General features: G+C 39.4%; 1 protein-coding gene across 1 annotated transcript in view; it reads left to right on the plus strand.

The window, feature by feature from the left end:
• The window catches only part of LOC115461623 (H/ACA ribonucleoprotein complex non-core subunit NAF1-like), an 80086-nt gene extending 67732 nt beyond the window's left edge, over positions 1 to 12354 (plus strand). Inside the window, exon 9 of the mRNA XM_030191588.1 lies at positions 10700 to 12354. Within this exon, the coding sequence (XP_030047448.1) occupies positions 10700 to 11154 (455 nt within the window). The 3' untranslated portion in view covers positions 11155 to 12354. The remainder of the gene's footprint in view (positions 1 to 10699) is intronic.
• The last annotated feature ends 3194 nt before the right edge of the window (positions 12355 to 15548 follow it).

Genomic DNA, 15548 nt, shown 5'->3' on the forward strand with positions numbered 1-15548 from the left:
GCCAGTGTAGAAATCCAGTGGCTCAGCACACAACTTCTACATCGAAATTAGCTCTAAAATATACCGCAGCAATTCAAAAGTAAATTCCCTTATGTGGCAGACAGACCCTGCTTGGTGGGCTCCAGGATGCACTGTGTAGAGTCAGCCACCACCACTTTTCAGGATGGCTGTATAGAGGCAGGAGCAAGTGTGCATTGTTTACTGAAGGTATACCCTTGGGCGTGGTGTCATGAGACAGGGAGTGTTTTAAAAGGTGGTAACTAGGGATGGAGAGATATGTCAAGGGGGTGGAGAGGTGTTACTAGACATTAGGGAAATTTTAAGTCTGGGGGGGGGGGGGGGGGGGGAGAGGAGAGGGGACCGCTAGACTAGTAGGCATGTTAGAGCTGATGCAGAAAACTATGTTGGGCCAGGAGGTTGAGGTCAAGGCATTTCTCACATTGTGCTTGCCCAGTAGACGTCAACACACAATTTAAAAATGTGTCTGTATTGCTGAGGATGAATTAATAGCCTCCTTACCATACATTTTAATATGTTGTGTGCTGATGTCTACTATGCGAGTCAACTTCAGCACTGAAACCCTTTCTGTATTGTGCAACCAGTAACAAATGCATAGACCGCTCATTAATTGTGCACTTCAGGTCCCAGTAGCTTTCTGCATTGTCCTCTTAAGCTTCTAATCAAGTTCAACTCTCTACACTCTTCAGATCTCAGGACTTCTGTTCCAGTAGCACTATTAGCGAAATGAGATGAGTCAGTCCATACCTATAAAGCATCACATTGGCTCCCATCCCTCTTATCTTCTGTTCAAGTGGCAGGGGTCTGTGATTAAAGATTGACAGTCCCTGGCCTCACTGTCTGCTGATATACTGTGGGAGCTCTGAGGTCTGTGAGAGAGGCAGAATCAGAGGTCTGTGTCCATTCAGGAGGAAATTAGAGCTCTATAGTTGGGTGAGGGAGTTAGATGGAGGGAGGGGGAGCAATTTGCAGGGAGCCATAGCACTGATGATGCCTAGGTTCAGCTAATCTATCATTGCTTCTCTCACTTTACCCACAATGTCTGTTAGCTTTCTGTTTATTAATTAAATGTTTGAATAACTTTGTGCTAAAAATATGTATTTGTGTTTTAGGAAAGATTAAATAAATTGCAGTTCCTTGTTCATACTGAATGATTAACTTACATTTATCTGGCTAATCTTTATAAATTGCATTTAGCTCTCTGAGTTCGTGATTTTAATTTAACATGTGTTTGAATATTGTGACAAGTGTTTTGTGTGTTCTTCTTTATCCTATTAAATACATAAGTAGATTTTATGAGTCTTGTAAGTGTATTGACAAATACCTGTTAGCAAGGAAAAATTATTTGCTCTATTTTTTATAAGCCATTAGAGTTTTGTTAAGGTGAGAAAGGGTTAGATAAATTGTTGACATTTGAGATAATCTCTTAAATTTTCTGACTCTGTTGGATAAATTGAAATATTCATCCTATGGTCATGTATCTATAGAGACTCCATATAAATGCAAGGCAAATACGACGAAGACAAATCCATAATAGCCTTTGCCAATGACGGGTCTCTATCTGGTGGTTATGGTGACCCTTAATTTGCACGTAGAATATGTCCCTGTGGTGCCATGTCCTTGAAAGGGATATTCGCTAAGTTAGAGAAATAAATCTTCCTCTCATGAAACAAAGCAAAATTTAAGTCATGCATTAGGATTTCTGAACAACAAAACCTTAGTTTTGGTTGTATTAATCTTTACCTTATTAACAAGCACCCAATTCTGTTGCTGAGAAATACAAGATGATATCCTGCCGAGTGTATCAGTAAAGCTGGTAAAGACAGGAATAAGCATAAAAATATTATCTGCATGCCTAAAATTAGCGTGCACTAAATGCTAGAGACACCCATATAATCCTATCGCTCTTAGCACTGCTTAGTTAACAGGGCCCTAAATTTTTTAATCGTTGCCCACGCCTAATTGAATAGCATGTTGTGAAGGATAATCTAAATGGGACCTCATCAGAGACTTACACAAGAGTTTTTCTGCTGGCCATTCCTCTCCCTGTGTACCCCATCAGCCTTCTGACTTTGACCATCGCAATTTTTTTACCTGTTTGGCCACCTTGAGATCATCAGACACAATCACCTCCAAGTCTTGCTCTTTTTGTACACAGAAGTACTTCACCCCCTATACTATACCTTTCCCTTAGATTTTTGCAAACTAAGTGTATGACTACATTTTTTAGCATTAAATCTAAGTTGCCATTTGCTGGGCCATTCTTAAAGCTTTGCTAGATACCTCCTCATGCTATTCATGCCCTCCGGGATGTCTACCCCAGGGGTAGGCAACTCTGGTCCTCGAGAGCCGCAGACAGGTCAGGTTTTCAGGATATCCACAATGAATATGCAGGAGATAGATTTGCATACCATGGAGGTAGTGCTTGCAAATCTATCTCCTGCATATTCATTGTGGATATCCTGAAAACCTGACCTGCCTGCGGCTCTCGAGGACCGGAGTTGCCTACCCCTGGTCTACCCTATTACAAAGTTTGGTATTGTCCGCAAAAGAGATAAACCTTACCAGACAGTCTGTCCGCAATATCGCTCACAAGGATGTTTAAAAAAAAGCCGGCCCAAGGACTGATCCTTGTGGTACACTGCTGATAACATCCTCTTCCTCTGAGCAACCTCTGTTTACCACTACCCTCTATCTCCTACCACTTAACCAGTTTTTAACCCAGTCAGTCACTTTAGCACTCATACCAAGAGCACTCAGTTTATCAGTCGCCTGTGTGGAACCGCTTCAAAGGCTTTGCTAAAATACAAGTAACAACACCAGCTAGCAGTGGTTATGTGTGAACGAGGGAAAAGTCTCAACTACTACGGCAATATTCCAACATCAATGTTTGTTTAATTGCACGTAGAAAAAGTCATCACAGACTAAAAAAAACCCTCAGTATATTTTCTCAATTTTGTAAATAGTGAATTGTATGGGAATACTTTTCTCTTTTTTTCTTTTTTCAAATAATGCCACAATAGCACAAAAATAACTTCAAAAACACATCGATTGCACTTATCTTGCCCCGTTGTCCTCTGAGTAATGCGCTGATTCCTACGGTCCTGTTTCGAGTATCTTCGTCAGGGAACCAAACCGCCCAGAGGTCTCAACAACATAGGAACTAGGGCAAGCAAAAAACAACAGTTACTGTTGCTCACTCGATGGTCACATCTCACTGTAAAAAACCTGAAAACTCAAAAAATCTTGTACATTATTTCTCTCCCTTGCAAACAACATCTAGCGCCCCTCCCATATCCAATTGTTTGGTCACCTAGTCAAAGAAATTAAAGAAATCGATCAGATTTGTCTGACAACATCTGCCTCTAGTGAAACCATTTAGTCTCTGGTCCTGCAGTCCATTTGAGTCTAGAAACTTCACAATCCTCCACTTTAGAAGTGTTTCCATTAGTTTACTCACTGCCAAGGTCAGACTAACAGGTCTGTAATTCCCAACCTCCTCCTTACTTTCACTTTTCTACAGAGGGACCACATCCGCCCTTCTCCAGTCCTCTGGGACCACTCCAGACTCTAGGAAGCATTGAAGAGGTCAGGTAACGGAGCCACCAAAACTTTCCCAAGCACCCTCAAATTTATCCCATCAGGATTCCCATTCCTTTGTCTATTTTTAGTTTAGCTAGCTCCTCATAAACACAGTCTTCTGAGAATTGGTCCTGTTCTACCGAACATCCATTCCCATTAGCATTTGTTTTCTGCAGTCCTACCCCCGGCCTTTCATCCATGAAAACAGAACAGAATTCCAAATGGACTTTACCAATCTTACGTTGGAAAATGTTGGCCATCGAGGGGGCGATCCAAGATGGCGGCGTAACAAGTTGTGTGAAGAGACGCTCTGAATCCTGGTTTGGAATACAAATCTTTCTGTGAAAAAATGCCGCATTCTAAAAGAAAGGGGGTGACGCGGATAGTTCCCCCACCTACCTCGACTCCCTCGACGATCCAAACAGGCCTCGAACGCTTCTTCGCGCCAGTCTCCCAATCATTTGGAGGTATGGATCCCATAGCGGGGATCTCTGGGGAAGCAGGGACCCTGCTGGGAGAGGAAATATCTCTCTCTCCACCGACAACTATGAAACCTCCGTGCCCAGCGTCAGTAGCGAAGCCCGATGAGGAGCGTAGCCCTACCGGAAGTGTTGTGAGCAGAGCTCCCAGTGAGGGTCGGGAGACGCTAGAGCAGACGCTGGGAATAAAGGCAGGAGCCCTAGGACGAACGAAGGAGGTAAATCTAGATATGATATGGACAATGTTGAATAAAATGGATGTGACGTTACAACAGACCTCAGGAGAAGTCAGCACTTTTGATAAAAAATTTCAAGATTTGAATTCAAAGATAGACCTGATTAAAGGGGAAATAGCAGAAAAAGTAACTGCTCTTCAGCAGAAAGTAGACTCCATTCAAGAATTTAAAAGTGGAGTGATAAAAGATAATCTTGAGATGCGAAGAAAAGTGGAACAAATTGAAAATTTAATAGGAGACTTAATTTGCGATTATTGAATTTTCCCCAACTCCCTGGGATTAACCCACATGACTTGTTCAAAAAATACCTCAGTGAAGTTTTGAAAATACCTCTGGATGCAATACCCCCGGTTAACAAATTATATTATATTTCAGCTTCTAAGGGAGAATTGGGAAAAAAACAAGAAGTACCACACACTTTAGATCTTGATGATATATCAGCTATTTTGGAACAAACTGTAGATGAGACTACGCAAAGGTCAACTTTGATTGTTTCCTTAATTTTTGAACAGGATTTGAATAATATCATGAAAATGTACTTTAGGAATCTACAAACCTGTTTTGGAGGAGTAAAGGTGCAGATTTTTCCTGATGTTACAAAATCGACCCAACAGAGAAGGAAAGCCTTCTTGGCATTTAAAAAAAGAACGCTTGAGATAGGAGGGACGTTTTTTCTTGCCTATCCATGTAAATGCCTTGTTAGGTTGGGCCAGGTTAAATACACCTTTTATTCACCAGATAGTCAAAAATCATTTCTTGATTCTAAACAACTGTAATAGTTAGAAATATTATGGGAGAATATATGCCGCCTTAATTTCTTTGATTAAAGATTTGTAATAATTCTTCCCTAACTCTGATCGCCCCCCTTAATAATGGGGTCTAAGAAAGCTTAAAGAATCATGATTAAAAGAAAGAGTTTTATGTTTGGGGAAACATATTATTATTTTCTTTGAAGATTTAATTTTGAATATTGTTATGGTTTCTTAAATAATGTGTTATGGCTGTATTTCAAAGCAAGTGTATTCTTGTTTAAATGAAAAAATTAATAAACAAATTGAAACATAAAAAAAAAAAAAAAAGGAAAATGTTGGCCATCTGGTTCAACAGGATCTGAAGGCCTAGTTAATTATTGGACTAACTGAAATAAATCCTTAGTATTTTGAGTAATAGTGCCAATTGCTTTAGCATATTATGATTTTCTTGCTTCAGCAAGATGAAATTTGTATAGACTTAAGGCGTTTTTCCACAGCAGATTGTCACTAGGATAGCAATACTTCCTCCATCTTCTCTCAAGCTCATGGCAATTGTATTTTAATTGTTTAAGCTGATCATTAAGCCAAGAGGAGCTGGTACACATTTTCAAAACTTTAGTTTTTAATGAAGCAATAGTATCTAAATATTATCCAAATTTAAATTATTAAACTCCGGTTCTTCTTGGATTGGGCTTTAAGGAATTAAGTACTTGTATCCAGAAATTGACTGATCAGTTTTTCCCCTTGTTTTGTTGGAACACCATCTGTAGATATGGGATGAGACTTAACAATATTCATAGAAAAATGAGTCAAAAATGATCAGACCAAGGAACAAAGGGACCAGTCTGCCAAGAGCACAAAATTGAAAGGGCATGAAGCAGCTATGTCCAATTCTTGACCTTTCTCATGAGTATGAATGGCAGAAGACATCTTCAAGTTGCAGACTGTTAACAAAGATAGAAAGTCAGATACTTTAGAGTCAGTACGATCTTGCAAATGAAGGTTCAAATCACCTACAACTAAAAATCTAGAAAATTGACATGAGAAATAACTGATGGCTTCAAATAAATTGGACCAGATTGAGGTCCATGGTCCAGGAGGACAATATATAAGTATCAACCCAATTAAATTTGAGGAAGAAGTCCAGTCATCTTGGAAATTACAAATCATGAACTCTAAATCAGGTTAAATGGAAAAAAAAACTCATGAATTGTAGCCATGGCCACAGGATAGCTAACGACCATATTAATATTTATTTTAATTTGTTCTGCGGTAAGTGTTTCCAAGCAATTTAACACCTGTGCTGAAACCCTTTCTGCTTTGCTATCTTGTGGTAAAACAATGTTATGCCTACATTAACCACTGATAAGTCTTCTGTGTGGGTCCCAGAATCATTTGGAAATACCTTACAGATAACAGTGGGGAGATCCCTGCGTTTTCTCAGAAATTAGATATGGTGATTCCAATGTTTATTTGGCTTATAATAGTTAATTGAATTTTCCTTAAGCTTTGCTTTACTATTAACTTGAACATGTACAAAGCATCTCTAAGGGAAAGGAAAAGGTAGTAAATGGTATGAATGGGCAGACTGTATAGGCCTTATGATCTTTATCTGCTGTCATTTTCTGTTTCTGCATTTTCCAGCAATAAATGTTACAAATTAATATTGCTTTGACTGATATACTACTAGTGCTAGTCATCAACATTTCAGACTTATGTTGAACCCCATTTTTGCCTGTGTGCATACATTGTCCTGTTAGTTTTAAAACTGCGCCAGTTAGTATCATAGTGTGTTCACAGGGTAAATAACTATTCCATATTAGCTTGTTTTGCACCACTCACGATTTTAAAAACATCTGTCCCTCTGTTGCCTGTTTTAAGTTGAAGAGCACTAAGCTTTTTCCTCTGGTTACTATAAAGGTTTCCCAAATTTCGGCATGGATCCCAGTTCCACACACAAACTAGTTAATGAGCCGTTAAACCAGTGACCTGGTGGAAGGAAAATAACCAATGGGATACACTCATACCAGGGTACAAATTATATTGCAGTGATACGGTAGATCGAATATGTGGAGGGGTAGCATTATATGTTAAGGAAGGCTTTGCATCGAATAGATTGAAATTCTGCAGCACACAAAACACATCTTGGAATCCCTATGGACAGAAATTCCATACATGTAAAGGGGAAAAGAATAGTGATAGGAGTGTACTGCTGTCCACCTGGCGAGCATGAACAGACAGATGTAGAAATGTAATCAGAAATTGGGGAGGCTAACAAACTGGGTAACAATATAATAATGTCTGATTTCAGTTACTCCAATAATAACAGTAAATGTAACATTAGGGCATGCTAGGGAGGTTAAATTCCTTAATGAAATCAAGGACTGCTTTATGGAGCAGCTGCTTCAGGAACTAACAAGAGGAGGAGCAATTCCAGACCGTCTTTAGTGGAGCACATGATCTGATCCTGGGGCCACTTGATAACAGTGATCATAACATAACAGATTTGATATAAGCTCTGAAGTAAGTACACACAGGAAATCCAATACATTAGCACGCACACACAAGGACTGACTCAGGCTGCACATACTACGGCAGGACATGTTTATCCACTCCTACTCTAGCTGAGATAACATTTAGCCATCTCTCTGACCTCATGATCAACTTTCTTTAAATCAATCACCTTACTTTCTAACTGTTCCTACTTTCTTACCTACTTATATGTTACTTCTTTGCTTTACCCTTCACTATCAATTATAATGCTCTATTAAGTATTGTGTTGACATTTTAAGTAGTATACCATGCCATACTTTGTATTTTTTTAAATATTTTTACTGCTGTAATTGCCTATTGCTCTTGTTTGATCTATTCTTACTGTACACCGCCTTGAGTGAATTTCTTCAAAAAGGTGGTAAATAAATCCTAATAAATACAGTGCAATCCGCTTAAGTGCAAGGGACTAGGACCAAAGAAATGCATGCAGTTAACCGGAGCGTGCACTTAACCGTTGTGACCCAAAGAAGCTTGACATCTGATAAACATATCTACGTACAGTATACAGTCTCCGTTAACTGACATTAGGCTTACTTGAAGTAATCAGTTATAGTCCTCTGTACACTAATGGGTCTGTGAGTTCAATAGACTACATCTTCCAGACGGTAAAAACTTTCATAGCACTGACATCCAGTAACCTCCAGATAGGCCTGCACGGTGTTGAGACTCTCCAGCACTCTTGCAAAAGTGGCAGGTGGAGGTTGTTGAATTTTGTCAGCATGTGCCTCGCCGCTCATTTCATCCTCTGTTTCATCATCAGCCGTTGTTGCATGCGTGTAGGCGCATATCTCCACGTCAGTGCTGTCGCCAGTTATTTGTAGATCGTAATCACGTAGCTAAAACTCCTCTTCAGTAACACCGGCTGGGATGTCAATAACCTGTTCATCTGACACGTTTGCAACAGCTGCATCCCCCTCCACATCCTTAACAAAGCTTGCCTACTTGTAGCAGTTCACAATGGTTGCCTGTGTAACATGATTCCAGGCTTCTTTCTGCATATGTAGGGAATCCAACAGTGATAGATTACGAGCCAGTTCAACAGCACGTTTATCCTTGCCAGTCTGGTCATCCATAATGCTCATCAGACGACGTAGCACAAGAGCCCAATAATGTTGTTTGAAATTGGCTATTATGCCCTGATCCATAGGTTGGATCAGAGAGGTAGTGTTTGGTGGCAGGAAGACCACCTTGATGTTAGACAGCCTGGCATCATCCCTGTGTGCAGCACAATTATCACAAAGCAACAAAATCTGACGCTTTTGTGCCCGCATTCTAGTGTGTAACTTCTCTAGCCACTCCTTCCAGATTTCCCCAGTCATCCATGAATTTGTGTTAGCCTCGCTTAACTTTCTTGAAGCAAAAGGGCTGTTTGCTCTTTCCAATGACTAGGGGTTCCAACTTCTCACTCCCATCCATATTGCAGCAAAGGAGGATCATCAGTCGGTCCTTCGATGTTTTACCTCCAGTAGTTTCGGCATGTTTGAATGCAAGTGTTCCATCAGGAATCGCTCGCCAGTAGAGACCGTTTTCAACAGCATTGAAAATGTCACGAGGTACAAACTCATTCAAGATGGTAGGAAGAACTGAAACAACTCAATTTTCAGCACCAAAGTCATCAGCATCTTGTTTCTCACCATGCTTTTTCTTGAATTTTATGTTGTTCCTCTCCTTCCATCTTTCCAACCATCCAGCAGTGGCTTTGAATTCAGTTAGTCCAAGACTTTCAGCTAGCTGGTTAGCTTTCTCCATAAGCAGTGGACCACTGACAGGAAACTGTCTGCTCCTGACTCGAGAAAACCACCGAAGAAGAGCATCTTCTACCTCCTCAGCTTTTCCCGCCCGTTTTCGTTTCCGTTGTGGATTTGTATTGTTTTGCCAGTCTTCCAGAAGCTGGTCTTTCTGCTTCAAGACAAGTGAAATTTGACTGGGATTGACACCATATTCTTTAGCAATAGATGCTTGACTTTGTTTTCTAATTTTTTAAGAACTTCTATTCGTTCAGTCAGTGTTAAAGTCTTACAGTTCTGCTGCCGCGACAATGATGACCCCAATGTACACTCTAACAACATTTTTTTGCTTATTCTGCCTGTGGCAGTTAAAGTGACGGTAAATTTGAAATGTCGTTGGTTGTCAAGCACCAATCGGCTTCCATATTCCGTCCACGCGCTTATGCGGAGTCGTTCCTACAGAGGAGCGGTCTTAAACCATGCATATAAGCGAATCTTGCACTTATCAGTTGTGCGCTAAACCGAAGTTTGTCCCCATAGAAATTGATGATGCCAAAAACGGGACTGAAGTATGGCATGCAGTTAAACAGAGCATGCACTTATCCGACGTGCACTTAAATGGAGTGCACTGTATATAGATATATAGATACACATACACACCTATACACTTAGAGGAGCAACAGCAAAGGTCAAAAATTTACATCAGTCTTGGATGCTATTCAAAAATACCATCCTGATAGTCCAGACCTCTTAATTATTTATGCCCAGATGTCAAAAACTGTCCTCTGTTTCAGCTTCTCCTTTCTGTTGCTCTTATCCATAATACATTTTCCACCTTACAATAAAGAACCTTACCTCAAACGTAGTCCAGCTTTCACTGCTGTAATATTGGTGCTGCTAAACTAGGTATGGAGACTGTATGACAGTGATAACCAATCAGGTTTTCAGGATATCTGCAATGAATATTCATGAGAGAGATTTGCTTGCAGTGGAGAAGATGCATGCAAATCTCTTTCATGAATATTCATTGTGGATGTCCTGAAAACTTGACTGGTGAGGGGCTCCCCCAGGACAGGTTTGGGAACCCCTGCTCTACTGTTTGTGAGTGGCACAGACAGAAAACAGCATGAGTTGAATCTTGAAGTCAACATTACTGCTTTTCATTTTCAAACATGTGTTAATTTAACTGCCTTTCTTTGCCTCTAGCTGTAGCTATTACAGTATGCATACACTCCTACATTTTTCCTTAAGTGATAAAGAAATTACTTACTGTGAACTCTTAAGTATTTTTGAAATGTGATTATTCCAGACATATTTCTTAATATAATATTTTATGATTTTATTTTACATAGGAAATTCTGGAGGGGATCAGCAGTCTTCAGCTCAATCAAGAAACAATCCAAGCACAGCATCTAATCCCAATTTCCCAAATAAGAGATTTTTTCATCCATTAAAAAATGCATTTCAAGATCCTGTGGTTCCTGTTAGACCTCAATGGCGTTCAAAGCCACCACTGTTGCCTTCACCGTCATATCCCCCGAGTGCCGCTTTACCTCAGAAATCCCAAGGGTTTCCTCAAACTCAGAGGAAGATAACTCCTATGGTGCAATATTATTCTGCTTCTCCTTCAGAATACAAACCAAGTTATTATGAGATACAGGATTATCTACCTCCACATCTTAATATGGGTTGGCCAGCACATAATATACAACCTCCATATTTACAAGGTGATTCATTCACATTATTACAGCAACCTTCAGCATCTCCTCTTTCTTTTCCTCCTCCTCCTCCTCCTCCAACAGGTTAAAATACTATCTAGTTCAGGTTATTACTTATTTTTCCTTGCTAGCAATATGTAAATCACTGAATAAGTAAGACTTATCATTATGTAATTGTATTTGCATTTCTCTGATTTCTATTTTTTTTTTTTTTTTTTTCAGAATACACCTCTTTAGAATTTTCCATAAAGCCAGGGTCCCAAACTTTTTGGGCTCGATGCAGCACATGTGGTTGAAGCTTTAGAATGTCCAAAAAACTAGGGAAGGGATGTAGGGCCACCAAACCAGGCTAAAGTCCAGATGGTTGTAAAAATTATTTATTAGGAGACCAGATAAAATGAACTCGGCACGGTCTGTGTTTCGGCAATAATATGCCTGTTTCAAGAGTCAGTATCTGTGTAAGCAAAATTTGTAGTCTCACAAAAATGATGGGTTGTGGCTAGGAGCCAACACTCAGATTAGTTCAGTTAAGCTTGAGAACGCTCAAAGTGCTGCTCAGACAGCACCATATTTTGGGGGGACCTTGGCATAGAGGGTAACATTACCACATTATTATTCTCCTTCCTCCCTCCATGTTGTCCAGCATTTTGCTGTTCCCCTCTTCCCACAATATTGTTGTTGTCGCTGTCCTCCCCGTGGTCTAGCATCTCACTTTCATGCTGCCTCTGCTTCCTTGCTTTTCTCCCTTCTACCACTACTGCTGTTTTGCTCTTCTTCTTCCTACCAACATCAGAGCCCTTTCCCTAACTCTCCCACTGCAGCCATCACATGCCAGGTTTTAATGAAATCCCACCTCACACAACTCTGAACCTTTCTGTGTTCTGCTTCCCACCCTCTCTGATTGAGGTGGGAGGCAGGATATTCCAGATCACAGGTGTGTAAGAAAGAATTGTTGCCACTGCAGCGGGCCAGAGGGATTCAGCAACAGGGCCTGTATGACATCTAAAGCACCAAACAAGCCAGGGGCAAGTCCACAAGCCATAGTTTGGGAATCCCTGGTGTGAAAAAGATGAGATATAAATTTAATTCTATTGTTTTAGAGACAGTGAATACATCGTAGCAGAATTTACAGGTGGAGTCTTCTGCCATGTGACTTAATAGTCAATATCTTAATGGAATTGTACAGTTCATGGTATAGGTATCTTAGCTGACATTTTATAGCTTCAAAATGGTCAGTTTCTTACAATGGTTATGTACCACCATTTCTAGTAAAACACAATGATTCTGAATGTAAAAAAATACCTAGTGAAGTATTTGGGATACAATTATGCCTACTGAATAGTAATAATTCCCCCACCACCACCAAAAAAACAAACTAAAATATTTTGTAAACCAGCTGGCATGTGATTTTTGTTTGTGCTTTATAAGGGCCACAAATATTGGTACTTCGAATTGTTTGGGGGTTTTGTTTTTTTAATAAAATGCATAATTGTTAAATCCAACGAGTTGTGTTGATCTTGCAGTTTACTTGAATTTCTTTACGCAAGTTATAGTAATCTGGTAAAAAAAAAAGTATATTAAGCAAAGAGAACAAAATAATACTCTGGTAAGCTTCACTGTCCTTTTCTGTAATTTCTATTCAGCTTTTAACTTGCAGTTCAAAGCAAATCACAAAAAGATGAACATACCCCAATCAGATAGAATATATAATTTAGTCTCTTAAAAACAAAAATTACACAGAGAACAAATATGTTTTTTAAAGCCTTTCGAAAAAGACTATAAGATGATATTAAACGAATTGACATTGGCAAACTATTCCATATCTTTGAGCCTTGAAAAGCAAGAGAATATTAATCACTCTCAGTAGATCTGGTATATGGTTTAGCAAATATTAGTCCATCTTATTCTGAAAGCTTGGTCTGTTTTACCAGTTGTAATAATATACATTTCTATAGGCCCTTGGATGAGGGGAAGGATCTGGTATCAAGACTGGGGTATAAGGTTGTGGGAGCATAGAACCTTCAGGACAGGAAGAAAAGTGAGATTTCTACTATCCAGGGATTTGGGGGGGGGGGGAAGGATTAGACCACTGGGGCTGTCAAGGTATGGCACTGAGAGATGGATTGGTGGAAGCTCCAACTTCACGCAAGAGGTTATAAAGTAAAAGGCAATGCCAGAAGGATTGGGGAGAGATATTTAGTGAGACAACATCCGTGGAAACTGAAGACTAAGCTGAACTGCAGCTGGGATTGAGTTGAGAAGGACTCCTAATTACAGACTCTATTTTGTTCTGCTGAGCTAAGTCAGTTAAGACTTTCAGGGGTCTCTTAACTAATCTACAGTGCACAGTATAAATAAATTACATACTGTGCATTGCATACTGTGACTCCTATTATCAGCCATGAGGTATATTCACTAGTAATGTATGTTAGTATGTAGTTGATAGAAGGAAAACTGAATTTACTGTGTGTATAATTGATAGCAAGTATAAATCTCCGAAATGGCAACTGTTAATGCTAATAGAGGAAAAGACTTCAGAATCTCGGTTTCAGCTGTTACCATATAATTCAATATTCAACTAGCTGACCGCTCTGCTCTGCGTGTTAAACTTTTCATACACGCTAGCGAGAATCCTCATCAGTCATAAAAACCTCTACTTAAACACTTTCTTTTGTTATGTGACTATTATTCAAATAGTACTTAGCTGTAGTGTGTGCAAGGGCAAAATATACTAGTCCAAGCCCGGCTTCTTAAGGAGCTGGACGGCATAACCCTTCTTCGCACCTTCACAAACCCTCAGCTTACAACAGCACTGTTGTAAGCTGAGGGTTTGTGAAGGTGCGAAGAAGGGTTATGCCGTCCAGCTCCTTAAGAAGTCGGGCTTGGACTAGTATATTTTGCCCTTGCACACACTACAGCTAAGTACTATTTGAATAATAGTCACATAACAAAAGATTCTAGCATTTAGCGCATGCTAAAAATACTAGTGCACCTTAGTAAACAGGGCCCTTAGTTTGAAAATGGCATGTTCTTCCTGTAGCAATTTGTTATCTAAATCACCGCCTCTCCAGGAAACAGCATCTTAAATGCCAGAAATCTTTTCTATAAAATTATGATTGAAAGCAAGACAATGACTCACTAAGGGTGCAGTAACTATTTGTCTTTTCAATTTGCTGTTATGTTCCAGCATTCTAATACGAAGCTTCCTAGACGTTTTGCTGACATTGATCAATTTGCATGAACAGATGATAATGTAAATAACATTGCATGAGTTGCAGTCTGACAAATGATCAATTTGATATGTCTTGCCTGTAACAAGATGAATGAAAATATCAGTGTTAAAAGAATTTGGACAAACTGAACATTTGCCACATTTATAGTGCCCTTCCTTGCATTGATTGTAGACAGGACCAGATTCAGTGCAGAGGGAGCCACAATATCTTTGATACTATACTGTACTATCAGAGTTTTATATACTGCTATCGTTCCAAAAAGGATTTAAAGCAGTTTACAATAAATAAAAGAAAACTCTAATAATAAGGAGGAATTTACAGTTCAAAATCACACATTACCAAAACTAATTACACAACAAATAATAAATAAAAAGACTTTAAAAATCAGAACCCATAAAATGAAACAAAACAAAATCATCGCTCAAATAGGGTATGTCTAACAATTTCCTAAAAGAAAGATAAGGAGATGCAACCCTCAATTTCAGAGGAAGTGAATTCCATACTCTAGCCCCCCAAAAAGGAAAAGAAGCTTCAAAAAGAAACGTAAAACAAATATTTTTTGCAGAAGGAAAACTTAAATTCAAAGTTCTCAGAAAATCAAAGGCCCTGTTTACTAAGGTGTGCTAGCATTTTTAGCGTGTGCACAAAATTAGCGTGCTTTGTGTAGGCACCCATAGGAACAGTCAGCACGCGCTAATGGTTAGCGTGTGTCAAAAATGTTAATGTGCCTCTAGCTTGGCTTAGTAAACAGGGCCCCAAGTTTCTAACCACAAATGGAAATACCAACAGGTCACTCAAGCCCCCAGAACTCAAACCAAGTATTGATTTAAACATTAAACAAAGAATTTTAAAATGTTTTTGTTTCTGGTGTAAACAACAGTAAGGATTTTATTCTGGAAACATCCATGTCCTTATACAGTGGTGGAAATAAGTATTTGATCCCTTGCTGATTTTGTAAGTTTGCCCACTGACAAAGACATGAGCAGCCCATAATTGAAGGGTAGGTTATTGGTAACAGTGAGAGATAGCACATCACAAATTAAATCCGGAAAATCACATTGTGGAAAGTATATGAATTTATTTGCATTCTGCAGAGGGAAATAAGTATTTAATCCCTCTGGCAAACAAGACCTAATACTTGGTGGCAAAACCCTTGTTGGCAAGCACAGCGGTCAGACGTCTTCTGTAGTTGATGATGAGGTTTGCACACATGTCAGGAGGAATTTTGGTCCACTCCTCTTTGCAGATCA

This window comes from Microcaecilia unicolor, chromosome 2 (assembly GCF_901765095.1).
Source record: "Microcaecilia unicolor chromosome 2, aMicUni1.1, whole genome shotgun sequence".
In the NCBI taxonomy this organism is placed as follows: domain Eukaryota; kingdom Metazoa; phylum Chordata; class Amphibia; order Gymnophiona; family Siphonopidae; genus Microcaecilia; species Microcaecilia unicolor.